This window comes from Pectinophora gossypiella, chromosome 3, assembly GCF_024362695.1.
Source record: "Pectinophora gossypiella chromosome 3, ilPecGoss1.1, whole genome shotgun sequence".
NCBI lineage: Eukaryota > Metazoa > Arthropoda > Insecta > Lepidoptera > Gelechiidae > Pectinophora > Pectinophora gossypiella.
This window is the reverse complement of record NC_065406.1, coordinates 14,890,825-14,912,049: the sequence shown is the minus strand read 5'-3', so window position 1 is coordinate 14,912,049 and position 21,225 is coordinate 14,890,825. Positions and strand designations below refer to the sequence as shown.

The following is a 21,225-nucleotide window of genomic DNA, read 5'->3' as shown; positions in this document are numbered from 1 at the left end:
GTTCGTATTCACACATGTCACAAGACAGGCTTTACGATTCAATACACAGTCAAACTTAACCATCGGTTGATGCTAGCTATACCAGCTACGCTATACCTACGAAGATAGTTAAACGATTGAAATAAGTAGACATGCCTGCTCCGTTTATGTAAGCAACGGTACGTGTAAAGATGACAAGACAATTGTCTTTAAAAATATCTACTTGCTAATTAAATAGAGATTATCATTGCCATCAATAACATGCAACAAACGTACTAGTTAAAATTTCAATATTTCGAGTAGTTAAAGTCGTTCGATTGAATCAAAAAGTTACAGCACTAATTATGATCACTCCACGTTTAAGCTTCAAGAGAGTGTTAGGTACACTCAAAAGTATATCGCCTCATACACGAGACAATATTGATGAAAATTGCTTGTTTTTAGAATATGGAATCGAGATAAGACACCTACAATATAGTGAGGACCGATTATACAATAATACACTATCAAAATTTAGAGTATTATTCTTTGAACACGGTAACTGTATGCATTCTATTTTTGAACAAGTCTGTATTTAAAACCTTTTAAAATATATATGTAATTTATTTTTATTTTTTTTATATTATAAAAACTAAAAATATGGTATCCGTACCAAAGTCGCCGGCTAGGAGGCTTGCGGCTTGCTGGCGTGAAGAACGGGTAGCCTAATAGTAGTTACGCCGTCATATACTCGATGGCTTTTGAAGCATTAGATCATGACACTCTTCACGAACTCTCCAAATACCTACCAGTGTAAGTAAAATTTATCAAAATAGACGACCTGATAATAAACTGCTTTGAACTTGACAAAAATAGACTACATACATAACTACCTATCTATCGCATCCAACCCGTATACCTAAACTAACTCCTTACGTTTCCGTGACCGAGTTGGTACGCAACTTATCCTACTAACAACTCAATTTGAGTACATTATCAAGTCTTCAAGTAAATCCACTTTAGAAGCCATATCGTACTATGAAAAAAGCTAATACACGACCGACATGCATTTTCTCTCCACAGAGTAATTTAATTACTTTATGGATGCGTGCCAAATTCAGTAAGTATATAAGTATTAAGTATAACACTTACCTACTCTGTGGTGTGAAAACGCGCGTAAATCGTGCCTTCTGGATAAAGACTAAATTTGTACCAACTAAAAGTCTTAATATCAACTATGTTCCATAATACTGCTACGTAAAGTTTTTTATCCTATTATCGTGTTCTGGCGAAGTTAAAATTGGAAGCAACGGAAGTAACGGTTGTTACTTATTTATGAGGAAAATAATGGAAAAATAATTATAGACTTTTCGCATACTTAAATCAAAAGAAATGCTTAAGGAAGTTGTATTTTAATAAAGAAAATTTATTAATATATTGTGTGTATTGTGAAGTTGTATTGTGTGTAAAAGACGTATTTTTATACAAAATCCAGAGATTTTTCACTTCGCAATGATTTCCAGATTTTATTACTCATTTAGAGGTACCTATTTATTTTAAGTTTTATGCTCCCGCGAAATTTTATATTACACGGTATATCTGTCTAAGTTTTGGTGCGCGAAATGTAAGTATATAAAATAGGAATCGTCGTGAAAGAAGATAATTTGCGAATCAATAGGAGCGGACAATCAACGCACTGTTACTTATTCGCAATGGGAGATTTTCTTTTTTAGAATTAAAAAATAAAAGTAGTTCTCAAAAACTCGTTAGATGGCGCTTAACCGCCGTTACGTTACTGTGCCATTACCAATATACCACGAGCTAATAAGAGATTGACTTCTTTTTTTATTTATTGTTTTTTTAAAAAACATAATTATTGTGACGTATTAGTAATTTTTGTTTCATGTTTTCAAAATTTCATCAAAGAAAAATAGAAATAATTGAAGTACCCTACTAACTTCAGCGCCATCTATCGAGCAGCTAGGAAAAATAAATATCATTCTCATTCAAATTTGGAAATTGAGTTTGATTATGTAACACTGGCTTCTATTTCTAGATTAGCATTTGACTGGGTCAAATGCTCTATTGTGCAAATAAGTATGTAATTCTATTGATTATTATCACTCTACTCAATCTATTTCTATTAGTGAAACTTTCTATTTTTGGATCTAAATTGTGACCTTAATCTTCCTAATTGTATTTTTAATGTACTATTTCGTTCATCTCCAATGCGTTTAAAATTAATTATAATGGCATGCTAATGTACCTACCTACTAACAATTATTATATTGCTTTTTTTCTGTATTTAAAAAATACAAATAATACGGTCTATATTTGGAGAGACGGTGATGATTCCAGCAGACACTTCCTAATTTTATTTTAAGTTATATCCTGTCATTCTTATCCACCGAAAGGAAAATGACGGATGATTGACAGTTGTCAATCAGTTGACAATCATCCGTCGCCCGTTTCCTTTAAAATGAACGAGTGAATGAGACAATAATCAGGACGAATCAAATAGGCATCTCGTTGGTACATAAACATAAATCTCGTTGGTATTGACCCCGATTCAATCCGTACGTACATGTACTGTCAACTTAAATCGTTAATCGTCGCTACTTAAACGTTCAGTTGTTTAACGATTTTCCTAAAATTTAATTGATTGCGTGTTCCATAAATTTTAAGCCTGTCACGGGCAATAACCCGTGTCTTGCCTTTGAAAATGCCAGGTTTAACTTAAAATAAAATTAGGAATTATCTGTTGGAATCAGCGCCGCTATCAAAAAAATAAAATATTGGATTTGAACCAAAATGGGACAGGCGACCTTTATTTTTTATTTTGACAATTTGCCACTATTTTGAACCTAACAGGCAAAAGCTATTGAAACGTACATTGTCTAAGTTTTGGAAGGCAAATTTGGCAGTTTAATTTGGATATCTCATTTCCAATTAAAAGGTTTTTATTCTTGTAAGACTCGGATTTCCAGACATAATAAGTAGTTATCAATGGGTTTTAGATCATAGAATGCATCTGGTCCTTATGACATATAAATAATATGTTAAAATGGATCGGGGAAATATTTCACAACATGTAAATCGTTGAAAATTCTTTGGCTTCGTTAAACCCTAAATTTTAAACTATATTTGGTACAAATACCATCGCGTAAATTCGGTGCAATGTTTTGACGATTGCTTATTTTGATCCGACTATTCATTTTTGTGCATTATGTAAGAATCAGCATTTATGATTATATAATTCTCAAAAAAAAAAACAAGGATGTAGAAGTTTCGATGTTGGTAATAATGCAAAATAACATTAGTAGTTTGATAGTAGCAAAGTTCGTAGGTATTACCTATTATAAAAAATAGGATACTGGAGAAAAAATATTGGCTGTGGCTGCTGTACGTACATTTCTTTTTAATATTACAAAAAAAAAAAACTGTGTATAAATTATTATTCATGTACTTATATTTTTATTAGACGGCGATACGGCTCATCACCTATCACCATGCGTCACCACCACGTTGGTCTAACAGATAAAGCTCGGTAAGGTGTGGATACTTAGTTCATCTTGCGATGGGTGTACCTCTGACTACCCCAATTGGGACATGAGCTTATGTAAACTATAGCCTGACCACTAGCGATATACCGCGCGTTAGGTAGCTTTCGGTTTCGATCAAAACAGAGATCAAGTCCGAAGATTCGGTTTCGGCTGAAATCTTGTTTCGTTCGGACATCAAATCATCAAAAAACAAATTATGAAGGTACTCGTAGTAAGTGTATTCAGTAGAGTCATTAAAACTGGAGTAAGCTTTATTTTTTTTTATCGCTTACTATCGTCGTTATATTGAGAGTTATTGAGGATAGGAGAGGCAAGATGACTGGGACACTTAATAAGACATGACGAATTTATTAAAAACATCATAGAAGGTGTTCATTGTAGCTTACAAGGAAAGGGAGGAAGGGGTAGACCAAGAAGAGCTTTTATGGAACTGATTATAGATAGGGTGAATGTCGTGTCTTATAAGAAAGTAAAAGAATTGACCTTTGATAGACAAGAACGGAGAATGCTATACCGACAAGAGCGTGGCTCTTAAACTAGTTATGATGATCATCGTCCGCTTAAGCTGTATTTCTCTTGTTTTTCCTTCGCGGGTTAAAAGGTCAGACAGGCAGTCGCTTCTGTTTCAAACCGGACCTGTCAAAGCTTCAGGTTACATTAGCGCTCCATATAAACACGGGATAACGCAAGGTGGTGATGATGCTCACTATCATAGTCCGGAGTACCGCGTCGCGGAAGAAATAAGAATTGTTTCCGCTCAAGTTGTCGTCCCGCGCTTGTATTGTGAACGGAGCCTAAATCTGGCGCATGTAACTAATGTAACAGATTGCCGATAATGTAATAATCAGCACTCGGAATGGACCATGCGTCCACCTAACGAGACGAGAATAACGCAATCAAATTTTCGTAAACCATCGTCCACTTCACATCGTCTGTTGTATTGATTAAATTTTGTTATAAATTATCTGGTCTGGAGTATATACTGTACAGAGTACAAACTCTGCACATACTGGCCTTTCATTCTGACCGTCATCATTTTAAATTACGAAATTCTCATTCCATTCCGCATTTCCTTTCATTTTACACGGACTCACTGCATCCCCGACCTTCATAAAAACAACACAAGTTATTATTATACTGTTTAGGGGCGTGCCCTCTAATTCTTGATTCTTTTGTGAAGTGTATTTAATAAACTGTATGTATTCCTGCTTGCTTCTAATTTATCATCGTTATCACCAATCATTCCCCTACCCTGCCGGCACGTCGGGATACCATATCCTCACCACCCAGCGTGCCGCAATACAATATTGGATTCATCACGTTCTTGGTCTACCAAAATATGTTCACTCAAACCTTTTCGACTCCGTCGTCAGTTGAGGCGACCTCAAGGTCTTCGTCGAACTAGGTTCAAAACCGGTATTCCTACACGGCGCCTCAACCTTAACTCGAGTTTGCTCCAGTGAGGCATGACGACATTATTTTTTATTATTTTGTTGGCAGTATGATAAGCTGGACTCAAGTGAGTAACGTCCTCAAGTCGAGAACGTAAATGTCAACTTAAAATACCAAAATGCTCAGCCGAGTCAGAAGCGAGTGAACGGTCACGAGCATTAATATGTATACACTGTGGTACCATGTCACATTAGCTTTTTTGACAAATTGAACTGTAAGTCTCACTAAATGTCAAATATGTTAGTGCGACAGAGTCCTAAAGTGGGTACATGACATGACATGGGTGTGGGTGTTTGCTCATGACTGAACATCTTAAAATACGGGTGTTACACTCAGAATATCAGCCACAACCAATAATTTATCTTCAGTTTGATAAAAAAGGAATCTAAAATCTATGTAGAGCGGTAAATACCTAGTTCCTAGTTCACTTCCCTTAAACTACCTCTCTCTGCCCATGGTCATTATTTTATTAATAAATCCATCCATCAATCATTTGTTGAAACCAACCACTAAATTAGACGATCACGAACTTTCATAATTTTTACATTCCTAAGAATTAGACTTGACACAATCACATTTTACGTTCACACAGTGAATATTTTGTTACGATTAATTTAAATGCACAAAGTATGGCAACACTTTCTGATGTTGCGCGTTCTTTGATAAATAATTTAATAATCATTTAAGTAAAACCTCAAGTAACGCCTGCGACGCGATGTAATGTTTGTTATATCTTCGGCTATACAAGATCTTTTCAATCTATTTCTAGGATCGATTTTCAGGTGAACAAATTCCTGACGGTAGAGTCTGACCAACAAAACCGAAGGAAATTAAATGCTGTTTGTCCTCTGAATATTTACGCCATTTTTTATTTTCCCCCGTTATTTTATTGACAATACGATGACATCTATTGGCCTGGGTGTGTTGCCCTTACTTTACCCACTTTTGATTTCAGTCACTTTTTCCCCGGCATTTGTTGGTCAGTCTTTACCCCACGGACCTTGCGACCGCGTCCCATTCACAAGTGGCCATCTCCCGCGGAGTGGCCGCGCCGTCGTCACTGCAGCTCTTTCACGGCTTGCAGGATCCTCTTCACGTGACCCACCTTCGTCACCCCTAGATCTCTCAGATCCCTCCTCGCTAGAGAAAGAAGCTCTCTCCCCGTCACGTCATGCTTCGCGAAGGCTTCAGCGTATTCTCCAAGTTGCAGACTTTCTAGCCAGGATTGGACCTCCTTCACGCCCCAGGAGCGGACTTGCGCTGGAGTGAAACTAGTGCCTCCAGTTGGACCTTCTGAGACGCTCCGACGCCCGCGCAGCCACCGACCCGCGCCGCCTTTCTTTGAAATCTACGGGAGGTACATTGGTCAGGGTTCGTCTACACTACCGATGAGGGTTAAGGGGGACACGACGTTGAGAGAAAGCAATGAATGTGTTAGGGAGACATCTAGTTAAGAATCACAGATCACATAAGATAGAAAGACGTCACTCGTAGGATCATGAAGACCAGTATTGTAAAAACAGATATCAAGCAAGATTTAAGGTTCAGAGTGCCAATGTTGCTGTCAGATGGCATATTTAAAATGTGGGCTTATCATGTTTAAAATAAGGTCCACCTGATTTCTTACAATTGAAATATTTTTTCATGACGAGAATAAAAGTTAGAAATAAAGTCTGATTCCTTCTAGAGAAAGACGACGGTAGGATCTCCGCGATTTGGCTAATAGTGACTACAGGAACGGGGTGAAATGGCAATAACACAGCGTGATTAGTATATGCAGCAATTTATGAAAATAAAAAAGCAAATATTAATGTAGGAGTCATCATATTTGTGTAGGATTTGGCTAATAAACACTGAGTGGCTATTCTATTATGGCAATACCTCTTAAAAATGCTAAATATTTGGCAGCACCTGCCGACCGGCTTTTTTAAGCTTACGTAATGTCTGTCTGTTTCTATCACCATGATAATTGATTGTTTTCTTAGAACTTGTGATCACCGATTAACTTCAAAATTTATAAAAAAACGTGATGCACATTTATGTAAGTACGTAATTCTTAATATATATTATCTAATATTGTGACCCTGTTCGCTATGATAACATAAACATTAAAACTCCTTACCACCTCTCTTACGACATTACATACCTCATCAGCGTGCAGGAATGCGTGTTGATCGTGTATTTCGACCTTAGTGAGGTGCGCGCGCAAGGACGCGGCGGCCGCAGCGCCGGCACCGCCGATACTACCGCCTTCTAGCAGCTCGTGACAACTCTCCACCTGGGGTTTTTAGAATATTTAGACAATTTTTTTTTTCTAAATATTCGATGGCGATGGGTCTAAACTGTTACTTTAAAATTTACATTGTCATCGTCTTTGTCACCTAAATCATCATCGTCACTGAAACCATCATGGTCATTAACGCCATCATCGTAACTACCACCACTATTGTCACTAACGCCATCATCGTTATTAACACCATCATCGTGACTAACACCACCAGCGTCACTGACACTATCAATATTTGTATTAAGCCCTGCTAGCAAGGGTAATTTGTAGCTCTGCTACAAATATAACATAACTTAAATTCACTACTTTATCCTAATTGGGAGGTTCGTACATCGCAATATGTAACTAAGTACCCACACCTCTTCGAGCTTTCTGTTAGACCAACGTGATAGGTGGTGAGCTGTATCGCCGTCTATATTGATCGAGACAACTATGCTTGTGGAAACTCCACAAATAACAAACATCATCATGATGAAGTGCTACTGACCAGTGTGGCGAGCATTCTACGGAGCTGAGGCGCTGGTAACAGCTTTCCGTCAGCGTCTTGTAACGCGTCGGCCCGTGCCGCCGCGCGTCTCGCCGCCCACACCGCGCTCGCAACCCCGCACGCACTTCCCTCGCTGATGCATGACAGCTTCACCTGGGGCATGGAATAGAGAATAACACACTACGCATAGAAGGGTAACTTTCCGCCCGCACGAATTCGTATCGGGCGCCGACTTCACCCCCTCTGGGTCTTACTTTAGTCGTAAGTAAAGTGTAAGAGGGAGAGTGTTTGACGGCGAGGGTTTGCTGTCCCCAAAGGATGTTTTTCGGGGTACCGAACAGAGCATATATGATAGTACCCCGCTAGCCACAAGTTGGTAGTGTGACTAGGGATCGACGATCCAACGGTGTTATGTTGGAAATTGTATATATACGTGCTGTGTAAACTTCGATACCGCGTTTCACGACTGCTAAAGACTGCATTATTGAATGTGGCGCCGGAATTAGCTGGCCAACTAGTTGAGTCCGCCACAAGCGCTTGGATTGGGTCTCGCTCGTTACGCGCTAGGCTTCACGCGGTAAGATCGAGATTTGTGTATGGAGTTCCCGGAGTTCGTTTGAGGAATAATAAATAGATTATAAAATATGGAGATAGAGTTTGAATTTGAACTCATGGTAAGAAAGAATGTTGCGCTAGAAAGAGTAAGCGAACAACGACAAATATTTAAAACTATTGAAGACAAAAGAGGCAAGATGTATAATTATCTAAAATATAAAACCTTCTATCAAAAGCATCATGGAAGGGAGGATAGAAGGAAAGAGAGGAAGGACTTCCCCTTCACAAGCCAAGAAAGGATAGAATGATGAATTAAATACAAGGTAAGGCAACAGGAACGTGGTGTCTTATTACCCCTGTGCTTTGGACAATGAGATGTTTTTTTTATTTATTTATTCAGAAAGAGGTACGGAAAGTGAGTAGAAAGTAAGAGATAATATTATGGAAGTATAATGAATGGGGTTTTGGTTGTTTATGCTAATTTAGGTTGGCTAATGAATGGGACGGAATGAAGTTTTAAAAAGATAAGGTGGTTGTCTATTATTGGATTGTCGTCGGAATGTAAGGTAGCCTCGCCAAACTGCCTCTGCAGTTTGTTGGCGAGCATGCACTCGTTACCTTGTATTTGTGATTAGTGCTTACATGTTTAACAAGTGTATTGACGTCATCCAGCAAGGCTAGCAGCTGCGCGCTCTCGGCGGCGGATAGCTGCGTCCGCGCACAGTGAGCTGCGCCCGCGGCTGCCGCCATGCCCGCCGACGTCCCTGCGCCGGTGCCGTGTGCCTTCATCTGTTGCTTCTCATCCCATGTCCTGTATGATAACGATCGTTTTAGGTTTTTTGATTTTTTTCATTGTGGATTTTTAGAATCAGCTCCGTAACGTAAAGTCTCTATCTGTAGTTAAACACACACTTGTCTTAATTTTATAATATTTCGGTCTTTGATAAAATATATTATTGCACGCACAGGAAATATAAAAATACTAACAAAGAGAAATAAAAGAGTACAATAGGCCTTATTGCTAAGTAACAATCTCGTCGAGCAACCTTAGGTGATTCTCACACTGCTCCGCACACTGCTCACGCGGTACGCTGCATCATTCGGGGCAGTGTGAGAATTTAATATAATTATTTCCCTTGTATTTATTGTATCATATTAAAACTTCACACTGGCTACGTTTTCAAAGTGGTAAAGCCGCAGTCACGATGACGAAAGTTATTGAGTGAATTATTTTACTGATTAAATAAAATCAGTACTTATTCGAATTTTGAAATGTTCTATAGGTATTCGACCGCGATCGTTGTACACCGCGCCTTAGGCGGCCCATCCTGCCCAATTATTCAAGGCCATTCGTGTAGTCTAATAGCAAATTGGTGGACGTAACCATGGTAACGACGACTATAATAACCGCTTCGAAGGCATTCGATGGTGGCGGAACAACTCCTCTCCGTCTCTTGTTTGCATTTTGAAACTCATCTGTCTCTGTCTATCGTTCGGATTATTTGAACTCATCCCCGCATGTCACTCTACCCTAGGCGCGGTACCTATAGCAGTCGCAGCCACACTATAAGTACTGTATCACTCTTATAGTCTGCTATCTACACTAATTAGTGACCGTAATGCGATGAGCATAATGTCAAGAATAGGGTAGTTTCCAACTAGTCAAATCAATTACTTTTTACTAAACGTCAAAACACGAAATGACTATGGAATTTGTATGAAAAGCAACCTGTGACGTCATAGGAAAACGTGACAAAATGACGCACTTATTTAATGTTATTAAGTACATTTTTCTTTATTAAAATTCATAAATAAGTTAAATACAAAAAGAAAACTTTTTTTAGTATGTAGCGGCGCGCTCCGCGCACGTCCGCACTCTTCGACGCCGCGACGAGCAAAACCGAGACGTGGTCAGGCCGGTCGTATTTATAGCTCGCGCAAAGTTTCCGGGGTGGAAAGCGACGCGCGGGCGCAGAGGAACGATTGCGCCGCGCATGCGCGTACTGCATATTTTACTTTAAATTATCCTTTTTTAATTGATAGATAATAAGTTTATAATGTGCAAACCTACCACTAGTTGCGTAGACATTTTGTACACATAATTAGATATCCCGAAAATAACAAGAACAAGGACAATTCATTTTACTACGCGAATGGAGTCTTTTATTTGCTAGGTGTAAGACCCCATTACACCTACAAGTACTTAATCAGAACTTCAGATCTGTCTTTATTTAGTAATCCGAATTTCATAATGTATTTTTGACCTAGGAATCTACCCAATTGAAATGAATGTTTATTTTGTACATGATAAATGAAAGTATCTAATGCATGTAGTGTACGAATCTACATAACTAGTACGTATAAGAATTTCTACATTTTCTACACTGTCTCTAGGTATATATATGGTAAAGGGTTAAAAGGGTCACATTAAAGCAATTTATCTATGAGAGCAATACTGCTATTTAGCATTTATTGATGTTGCGTGCTTGCTTTATAGATGAGTTGTTTCAATATGGCCTTTTTAAACCACATGAAGTGACAGCAAATGATGAGGTAATTTAGTACTAGGTAATATTAGTTACTCCTACATGTTAGTTCGATTTTACACTACTGTTTCCACTTAGCTTGCGGGTCAACAGCTAATTAGTAGTAGAAATTAAGGACAGTCTGCAGTAAAGTAAGTAGGAGATAAATCAAAACATATTTATTTGATACCGGGACAAATAATCTCTATTAACTTGCCAAAATGTTTAATGGTTATGACATCACATTGCATGGACTCATACATGGACTAGAAGAAAGTTAACCATAGAAAGAAGAAGGAAATTTCTTCATCACTTAGCTGCATGGATTTTATTCCATTGCCTTTCCCAAATGGGATGAAAAAACTACAATTAAAATAAATAATAAAGACAACTACAAATCAATCTGCATCTTGGCAAAAGATCAACATATTATTCTAATACAACAGCCGCTTCGGAGCTAGACAGGTAGGTACCTACATGGTAGTGCAGCACTAAGTACGCTAGTACTGTCTAGCAGCTAAAAAAAAGAATAATAGGCAGAGACATGGACCTGAGGCTGGTCTCGAGCGCGCGCGATCGGCACAGCATCTGCGCGCGATTCTTGTGGATGATGCGCACGCAGCCTGGCGGCTGAAGCCAAGCCTCGCCGTCCACCTGCGCATAGATACAAATTACTACAATAATACATATATACAATCATGAGCAATATAATGTACCCACTTTAGGACTCTGTCGCACTAACATATTTGACATTTAGTGAGACTTACAGTTCAATTTGTCAAAAAAGTTAATGTGACATGGTACCAAAGTGTATACATATTAATGCTCGTGACCGTACATTCTGGCCCATCATTCTTAGGAATCTCTTGCCACAAGAGATTCAAGAGTAATGCCACTTTACCATCACCTTGAACGTCGTTCATCTGATATTGTACATACCTGCACAGGCACGCACTCTTCGCCGAGGATGTTGATTTGCACTGCTCTGCACTGCGCTATGCGGTGCTTCTGCAGGTTGATGAGCCGCGAGGCTGCCATCTGTGCTGACCCAAACACTGCTACCACCTGGTGCCGTGAAGTCATAAAAATGAGGTAGGTCGTGCGTGAGGTAGGTAATACTGGTTTACTATAAAGAATTTCTTAAGTAATGGCAGGAGATAAAGAAGCTTCATAAGATCGACCAGTTTTTCTAAGCTCTTAGAGGTAACTTGGGAGGTCCTAAGATGATTTCAAAGATTTTTAAAACCATATTAGTTTATCCATAAACCTGCAGTGGTGTTATTGGGGTATACTTCGTAAATCTTCCTGTTGATTGAACTTGACAATATACAGCTATTTCGCTCCGAGTACCACCACTTTTTCCATCACCCACATGGAGCCACTCTTTCTAACAGCCATGATTTCACCTCTTACCTCAAGAATACGATCATCAAAGGAAGGTGCGAGAAATATGTCATCAGCTCGTGTCCCACCCCAGAAGTTGGTGCCGCCCATGAACGAAGGTATGTTCAAAACAACGATGCCTTGAAGTTCTGGCAACGGGATCCTTTGTCCGTCACATTCTAACTGCACGCGTTGGCCTAGGTGTCTGGAAATAGCAGGTTTAGTTCAGATTATCATCTAGAGTCAACAGTTAATCAAGATAGAACATTCAATGTGAAATTTTAGTGGATGGGATTTGTGATGTTTTTGTTTTTCTTGTCGCAAGTCAGTAGTCGTAAAGGTAAGTTAAATATATCTTTGGATATATTAAAAACTCTAAAAAATAACTAATAAATAACTAGGTCAGAAAGTTAGTCGAAAAGCCAAAGTCAACCTTAAATGACGTTTGAAATTACTCCCTAGGTGACAAAATATGGACGTATGTAGTAAGGATGTGATGATGATGAAAGTATGGTAGGTAGATATTATAAACTTCGACTTACCTGTAAGTTCTATTCACCCACTCTTTAGATCCCAGCACTCCATACCACATGTAGTTCCTCGCTCTAGACCTGCACTTTTCTGGATGTTCCTCCCTCTTATTATGAAAGTCCAATGTGATCTTCGCATCGATGCCAATTCCAAAGTAATTATTCATTACTGCCCGTTCATAGAACCCTTCAAGCAGTGTGTCGTCAGGGTCCATTAATGGACTAACGGCTGCGCAAAGAGCGTCGGCATTGGCCAGGAGACATTGGCTTATGAAACCCTGTGTTACGTGAGGCCAGGCGGGTAGTTGCACCAGAGGATTGATGATCGGGAGTTTCTTGGTCTTATCGTTGGCGTCTTGAGGTCTGAGGTGGTCTTTCTTCTCCGTTGAAGCACCACCTTCACCCCAGATTGATGAGACCGATGTCGATAGCCTGTTGGTGAAAATTAAGATTGTAAGGTTTTTACAAGTCAAGTGTTACGATGTGTGTTAATAAGTGTCTGTGTTTATCGACTACCACACCAGACCAGAGAATGCTTAGAAGCTGCCTTTTAGGAAAAAAGTTGAATGTCCCAAATTACTTATCGTCCAAGGTATTTTCCCAAAGTCAATAAGTCTTGAGTAAGAAATTTGAAATACCTAATTGAAAAGAACAAAACACTTGTTAAACCTGATTAAATATTTAGTTTAGAATGATGATAATATCTAATTTCAGAAGAAATTATTAGTAGGTATTATTTTCTTTGGGTCGCGCCGTTTCAATTAATCATGAGGCCTAAAATAGCATGTAGGTATAAGTCTGTGTTATTTCTTTTCCTTTGCGACCTGTTTTAGATGTACGAGTACAAAGGGCTCGGAACATAATTGAATAATTACTCTACGTTAATTGAAAACAGGATTCATTATTTTGAAATGTTACATAATATTCGTTACTTAATATTTTACCGCTGACACGTTTTAAAGAAAATTAGATAGAGTTCTGCACAGTATTTCACTTACTTGTCAGGTTCACCAGGTTTGAACAGACTTCCACAGGATATTCTCCGAGTAGCGGCAGGGGAACAACTCAGGAACCTTCCGTACTCAGGGTCTGATCCAAGCAACTTCGGATTATCAGACTGCCTCCTCTCTCTCTGAGGTCCAAGGCTGGGTTCCGGAGAGTGAACACTCAGAGTATCCGTTGCTTGGTCAAAGATATCACTTAGAACGGATGCCATTCGACTAGCACAGGTTTTAATGCTCTTTTTATCTTCGCTATGTGATGGCGAAGGGGGTTCTACCACAACGCTTACTTGAGGGAACGCTATATGATCTAGTCTCTCATCATCGAGTCTGTTCGCTTCGGCCCTCAGACTCTTCACCTTTGGAGATCCTTTAGGTGATTGTGTTGAAAGTCTCGAGTCTTGTTCCCGAAATTCTTCCGCTGTTTTTGGTAATAGATGCTTCAGACTTGAATCGTCAACGCGTTTTTTAAGACTCTTTTTTAATTGCTTTTTGAATGACTTCCTTGCTATGTCGTTACCCTCTTCAAACTGAGCTAAGCTAGCGTATTTGGTCTGCTCTTCGGCTTTAGTTACGTTTTCAATGTAAAACACACGATTTTCGAAACCAAATTTTTCTACCTCTGGTTCTTTGGCCTTTTTGATTTTGGATATGTATTTCATGTCTTTGTTTTTCTCTAAGCTGGGGTTTCTGCTGTCCATGGCTATGTCTGACACTGTGTCGGAGGTAAATAAGGTCGTATCATCAGTGTATGTTTCGTTTTCTCCGTTCTTCCCCATCATAGCCATAAGGACCTCTTGTCCGAGCATTGAACTTATATCATCCATGATAGATTCTCCATGTAACGTTTCGGAGTTCATGTACGTGTTGTCGGATATCTCTGGGGAATCAATGTGTGTAATCCCACCAACTTCATCAATGTCGCCGGGCTTAGCGTCAATAATTTCCGATATTAAGCTAAAGTCATCGCTAATGTTGGACCCTTCGGAACTATCAGCGTCAATCTCCAAATCGACACTGGAGAGTTTTCTCTCTGGTGTGCATTCCCCACTCGCAGGGGTGACTCGTTCACTCATCTCGAAGTGAACGTCATCTGTATATGGTTTATCGATGTCTATTATAGTCAATTGGTCCGATTCATAAGTTTCTCCCTGTATTAACGAGTCTCGCTTATCACTATCATCTGAGACAACTAGGTTAGGTATGGTAAGGCTACTACTATTACAGCGGGTTTCTGGCCTGTAGAGGTTTCTGCAGGAGTTAGTATCACAGGAGGAGAGGTTGGAGAGAGAGAGCCGATCCTGGGGCGAAGCCGAGCTGGCCTTGCTTCGGTCCGGCTTGCCTTCTACTTCCAGGCTGCTCTGGTCCGGGTTTGAACTTATCAACTTGGCTATGTCTTCATCTACATCTGGAATGCTGTAGACAATTAAATTAAAGTTAAAATCGATATTTATAGCACCTGAATGCTACTGATTCTGAGCAATAAGCGGCAAGATGAAAATTGCTCCATTCAATCTTTATATGAGACAGGAGATGGTATTCAGAAAAGGGAAGTATACAATTTGTTCGTAAGTATACACTTTATAAAGTATACAACCAGACCCGGTTATTTAGACACAACAGCTAAATAATGGTGATTGGTTTTTGAGGATACTGGGTCTTATATTTACATATTCACAACCGGCCAAGTTTTGCATACACCAGATTTTAAAAGGAGATTGGTAAGGCTCGATGAAACGCGGGTACTTAGTTCATCATGCCAGCTGTATCCTTGACTACTCTAATTGGAAATATTGTATACATATGTTGGGTTTGTGGTAACAATAAATCTAATCGAAATAACGGGATACTAACTGTTCAGGATGCAAAGAAGCAGCGGAAACAGCGGAGGCAGCGGAAGAGCGGCGACTATCAGCAAATGCCTTAGGCACAGGCAGAGCGTCGAGCACCGCGCCCGCGACCGCCCCCGCTGCCTCGCCCGCCTCCATTATCGCTTCCGCGCCGCCCTCCGCTCCGCTCGTGCAGGTGTCGCATGAATCTGTCGCTTGATGATGCTATTTGGAAAGAGAAAGAAAACTTAGTTTTTCATATTCGTCGGTACCTACCATTGAACATGGTTTATTTAAGCAAAAGAATAAACAGAGAGCCATTGTATTAAAAAAATATTTTTCATCTGCCCAGAAACTGACTTTAGCTACAACCCGGTTAACACAAAAGTAGCCTTTTATGCCACTCAGCTGCGGATGATGTTGCTGCAACGTGCGCGGGCGCTCTTCGCGCTGGCCGGCCAGTTTCCATGGTCAACTGTTCCTATAGTATAACACACTCACTCATGCATTCATATTAAAAAAAAATAGTAATAATAATGTTAAATATGTATTTTAGGTCAAGGAATATATTTGATATAAAAAAATAAAGATTCTCTCACTCCCCCCCCCCGCCCCCTGATCATCGCGTGTTGCTGCAAGGTGCGTACGAGTGATCGCAGCGCTCGCCGTACACTGTCCGCGCGCCCGGCCAGTACAAAAGTACAACTATTCCTATAGAACACACTCACTCATATAACACTACTCACTCCCCCCCTCACCTGTGGGTAATGTTGCTGCAAGGTGCGCACGAGCGACCGCAGCGCCCGCCGCACGCTGTCCGCGCGCCCGGCCAGCGAGCAGCCGCGCGCCGCCAGGTTCAGCTGCTCCTTTATAACACACTCATGCGTTCATATTCTTATACTGGTTTTTAAAATCTTATCGAATAACAAGAATATAATCTGCATAAGTAGTTTCAAACGTCGAATTTACTTATAATTTCTTTTAGTTATGCTATTTTGTATATTTCCTTCTCAAGTCTGTGTGTACGGTCACGAGCATTAATATGTATGCACTTTGGTACCATGTCACATTAACTTTTATGACAAATTGAACTGTAAGTCTCACTAAATGTCAAATATGTTAGTGCGACAAAGTCCTAAAGTGGGTACATTATATTGCTCATGACTCATGACTGTACAGTATAGCTTTTTTCGTTGAAAAGGTCGATTTAATAATGTTGGAGGTACTTTATATTAAGACTTATAAATATGACGTAGTAGATATATTATACAACGTTACCTTTTCAGTCTTTTCAATGCTGCCCTTCTCCGCTACCGCTTGTGTTTCAGGCTCGCTGTCGCTGGTCGTGTCGAGTGGCTCCCATGACCTGAACACCACTTGTTTAGTTAATATAAGTACTTACGGAATTTTAATCAGTTCAAAAATAAAAAGGAATCTGTGATCAGTGGTATTTGTATTATTCTAATTTTGAAATTATTAAAGAAAAGAAAGAAAAAGTTTCTAATAATAATAGGATTCCAATTTGAATAAAAAGCAATACCCGTACTTGCAGTTGGCATGGTCATGCGCGAGGTGCGCCCGCGCGTGCAGCAGCAGGCTGAGCGCGCGGCGCAAGCGGTGCGCGGCCCGCGCCGCCGAGCCGCCCGCCGCCTCGCCCGCCGCCGCTAGCCGCGCGCAGCCCGCGCGTAGCGAGCCCTGCGCCGCGCCCTCCACTGACCCCGCCTGCGAGCGTGTGCTTCCTTGTAGTACTTGTGACAGACATTTACGAAGAAGGTCATGTACGATCCTGACGACCCAAGTACCTACTTTAGCCGTAAAAGCGGTCAATTAGTTCACAACTTAGCTGCGTTGTCGATATTTTCCCCCTTTTAGTGCTTATCTTATCATTTGCAATGCTTTCAAATGACACCCTGAACCGTTTGTACCAGGAGAAAGGCTTCAGCGCTCCCCATTGGTCAGCCTGAGGTAAATCTACAATGAGTCACGTCAAAAAGGAAAAAGGTTTTTAAGTAAAAAATAAATCTTAACTCGTAAATCGTACCTGCATGATGTCCTGCAGATTCCTCAAGAGTGTGGTCTCCTCTAGGAGATCAGGTGGCACTGGGGGCGGCGGCGGCGCTGACAACGACCGCTCGAATGTCATGATTGACCAGCTGGTGGAATAGAGTATGAATGTTATTATGTTGTGGAGTTGGCGATAGTTCAACTAAATCACATATGTATCGATACCTGTAGGCTCTGCACGAGGCCTTTAACCAATCGCCGTTTGACGTCCATCTACGTAGATAGCGTTCGTATCGTTTATTAGTCGAAGCGCTTAATATAATTCGAGCCGCGGTTATCATGCAGACCTGGCTGCAATGCATAAGGCGAAAGGCAGAGGTGTGAGGAAGGCACCAAGTACACGGAGAATAACTCTTCTCTCTTGTTGTAAGATTGTGCAGTAAAGACATCACCGAGTTTTAGATACTTACAGATAGAAATAGAGATACGCAGTGAGTCGTATCGCTGACTATAACGGTCGAGCCAACTGTGTTAGTGAAAACATCACGGAGAAATCTGAGCAAAATAACGTACCAAAGGGTAATTCTATTAAAGCGGAGAGGGACAAGCGGACATGTATAGGAATCAACGAATTTCCGCGAGGGAAAAATAATCGAAAAGCCAGCAGTTTCCTCTCTTGTTCTCTCCCACACCGTGATTGGTTGATTTCACACAACTACGCTTGCGTGTACTCCGCTTTGATGGACTCCATTCTTAGGAAAGTCGGATGGCAGATTGTTCGAATCATACGCTGATTGTTCTGTGAAGAGCAGTGACTGTCAAAAAGATTATTTTCTCGTGTGGGTTGGGAGATCAGTAACGGACATCATCAACAAAAACCCCTGACATGGCTCAAGAAGATGAAACGTGGTAATACAAAACCCTCACCGGTCCAGCATCTTGGTGGAAGCCTTCTCGTAGCGCTCGATGAGCAGTTGCAGGTTGGCAGCATCGTCACAGGAGGCGCCCCAACCCAGCACTCGCGCCAGGTCGTTGCCGGTGCCCAAAGGCAGGACTGCTGTTTGCACTTGCCGCTAGAACAACATAGGAACATGTTAGTAATGTAAGGTAAGTACATTAAGATTTGCATGTACGCTGCGCCCTACACGACCAGTTACGGCAGTCACTAATAGACCATCTTGTGAGTAATACGCGTCGTTTCATTCTCACTCCCCGCTCCCCTCGTACTAACAGTGGCGACGTGGCGACTTCAGACGCGTGCGAGTATGGCGAGAGTGACAATAGGCGCGATGGGCACTTTCAATCACGATAACCAAGACTGGACGGTTTATAAAGATAAGCTAGAACAATGGTTAATGGTTTGTTTGGTTTGGTTTGCAGAACATAAGATCATGACTGTATCCTAAATGGGGTAAACAGAAGTACATCCATTACAAGATGAACTTATAAAATTAGAAAACTTGTAAAAAAATAGCCCAAAATCTTCGTTCGACTAAGGGATTTATAACTATGACTGTAAGGTTCTGGCTGGTCTTGGGGGAAGATAAGAAAATATTCCAGGATAGAACCGCCTGGAAGGAAATTGTTGGAGCTGTGCTTGGGCTCTCCCAAAAAAAGTTTGTGGACTTTATTAATTAGAATGATGGATTACGAATATAGGCGGGCACTAAGCTGGTAAGATATGATTTTTTTTAACTGAATCGAGACTTCCATTTAGTAAAATTTTTAAAATTAGAATATTAAATAAGTAACATATTTTTTAATGCTAATATTTTTTTGGTGTTATTGTATTGTCGCGTGACGTCCTCAAATTAGGAATATAATCTTTCTTTCTTTCTAAAATGCGTGCAGGTTTTCTGGCGACGTTGTGACTTGTAGATCTGATGACACCGATAAAGATTACAGACGAAAGATGTGTTTCTGTGATGACCCGCATTAGATCGCGAGGTGGAGTATACTCCTCGGTCATTGAAAGTAAATAGAAATAGATATTATGAAACTGTGTAAAACGTCTATTTGCGTTCATTTAAGATCATTTTCAAAAGCGACCGCGAAATACAAACTGCGCCTTAACATCATGCCTTAATAAAGCCTTTTTCTTGGAAAGGTAAAGTAGGAATCGAAAGAAATTCTCTAAATTGGAATTCTTTATCCCAAAACAAAAGTTTTTTCCCCACATAATATAAAAGTAATAAGGAAACACGTGATCCCTTCGGCTCAGTTTTATCTTTACCCTGATTTCAACTATTTTACCTTTATATTGTTCAATACAACCCACTGGCCATGGTATGCCTGTTGGAAGAACACTTGACTTTCAATGTGAGATAGCAGGTTTGTAAATCGGCAATTGCCTACACCAATTAATTTGTTTTCAAATTCATTTTTGGACCATACATATTATCAAGTGTTCAGTGGTGTAGGAAAACATCGTGAGGAAACCCAAATTCCCGAGAAATGCGTTTCGAAGGTATGTGACCTAACCTGTATTGGGCTGGTTTTCCCTTCGGGTTGGAAGGTCAGACGGGCAGTCGCTTCTGTACAAAACCGGACCTGTCAAATCTTCAAGTTAAGTAAGCGGACCCCGTGAACTCGGGATAACGCTAGGGAGATATTCGTTCAACACAAGACAACAGTATGCGAATCGTTTATCGTAAACGTTTTTATACCTTGGTATATTTTCCAAAGACACTCACATGCATATCCAACTTATCGACCTCCTGCAGCACCCAGCCGACGGAACCGTCACCGGAGCACACCAACACCCGTAGCGGGGCGAAGTGCCGAAACAATCGCAGCCCTAATCTAATAATAAAAAAGTTTATTTCTGAGAGACTTCGACACACGTGTAAGAAATTTTTCACAATGTTATTTATTAATTCTTGAAAAATAACAATATGTCACAAATACAAGCATAAAAACTAGTCATTAAATAGCCCGCCCCTACTGTTCCTGGAGCAAAGGTGCCCACAACACTAGCCGCATTGCCGCGCTGAATGGCAATGGCCAGCTTTTGGACCAGGAACGAGCCGGAGCGGGAGTCACCTGTTTTCTCCCTGCGCCTGAGACCCAATTCTGATACACGTGTAAGTACATAATTCAATGAAACATTTACTTACACAATTTAGAACAATAATAAGTTCTGTGTAATTCATCATTTAAATTATAGACGGGAGATGCTTTTTGATTATCTGTAAACTATATCTTGTCTGCCATCTTTTGGAGTTGAAGTATGGACGTACAGCACACGTCTATTCGTAAGAAAAGAATCAAGTCTAAACAAATACTAAAACAAAACTGTCGCACAAAATATATATTATAATATATTATATGTATATTATGACGTTTATTTAATTATCGCACTCACATCACATGCACCATAGCTACACACTGTTTTCACTACTCATTTATAGATCCTTCTTTTAGTGCAATATTTCTTCTTTTATTGTTTTGTTTCTTCTTTCCATGTGTAACACTAAGTCGTTTTTTTTTTGTACTCTTTATTTATTTTTTAGAATTTATTGTGCGGGTACTCGCGTTTCACCGATCGGCGTGGGTTGAAAATCAGTGTTGCCCTCTGGGTAAATTTTCACTGAACCCTGGCCTTTTTTGGTGAACTGCGGCACCCATATACCTTTATGTTTTCCAGCTAAA

General features: G+C 40.2%; 1 protein-coding gene across 1 annotated transcript in view; it reads right to left on the bottom strand.

Annotated features, from left to right (window-relative positions):
* Positions 1-5,028: 5,028 nt before the first annotated feature.
* Positions 5,029-21,225, bottom strand: part of LOC126382060 (diacylglycerol kinase eta) — an 80,707-nt gene continuing 64,510 nt past the window's right edge. The window contains exons 7-22 of the mRNA XM_050031752.1: positions 20,268-20,376; positions 18,502-18,647; positions 17,612-17,723; positions 17,117-17,292; positions 16,849-16,936; positions 16,329-16,436; positions 15,596-15,795; positions 13,739-15,157; positions 12,753-13,172; positions 12,241-12,415; positions 11,767-11,892; positions 11,378-11,481; positions 8,945-9,113; positions 7,748-7,900; positions 7,120-7,251; positions 5,029-6,321 (exon numbers count right to left, since the gene is read on the bottom strand). Of these exons, the coding sequence (XP_049887709.1) occupies positions 6,031-6,321; positions 7,120-7,251; positions 7,748-7,900; positions 8,945-9,113; positions 11,378-11,481; positions 11,767-11,892; positions 12,241-12,415; positions 12,753-13,172; positions 13,739-15,157; positions 15,596-15,795; positions 16,329-16,436; positions 16,849-16,936; positions 17,117-17,292; positions 17,612-17,723; positions 18,502-18,647; positions 20,268-20,376 (3,928 nt within the window). The 3' untranslated portion in view covers positions 5,029-6,030. The remainder of the gene's footprint in view (positions 6,322-7,119; positions 7,252-7,747; positions 7,901-8,944; positions 9,114-11,377; positions 11,482-11,766; positions 11,893-12,240; positions 12,416-12,752; positions 13,173-13,738; positions 15,158-15,595; positions 15,796-16,328; positions 16,437-16,848; positions 16,937-17,116; positions 17,293-17,611; positions 17,724-18,501; positions 18,648-20,267; positions 20,377-21,225) is intronic.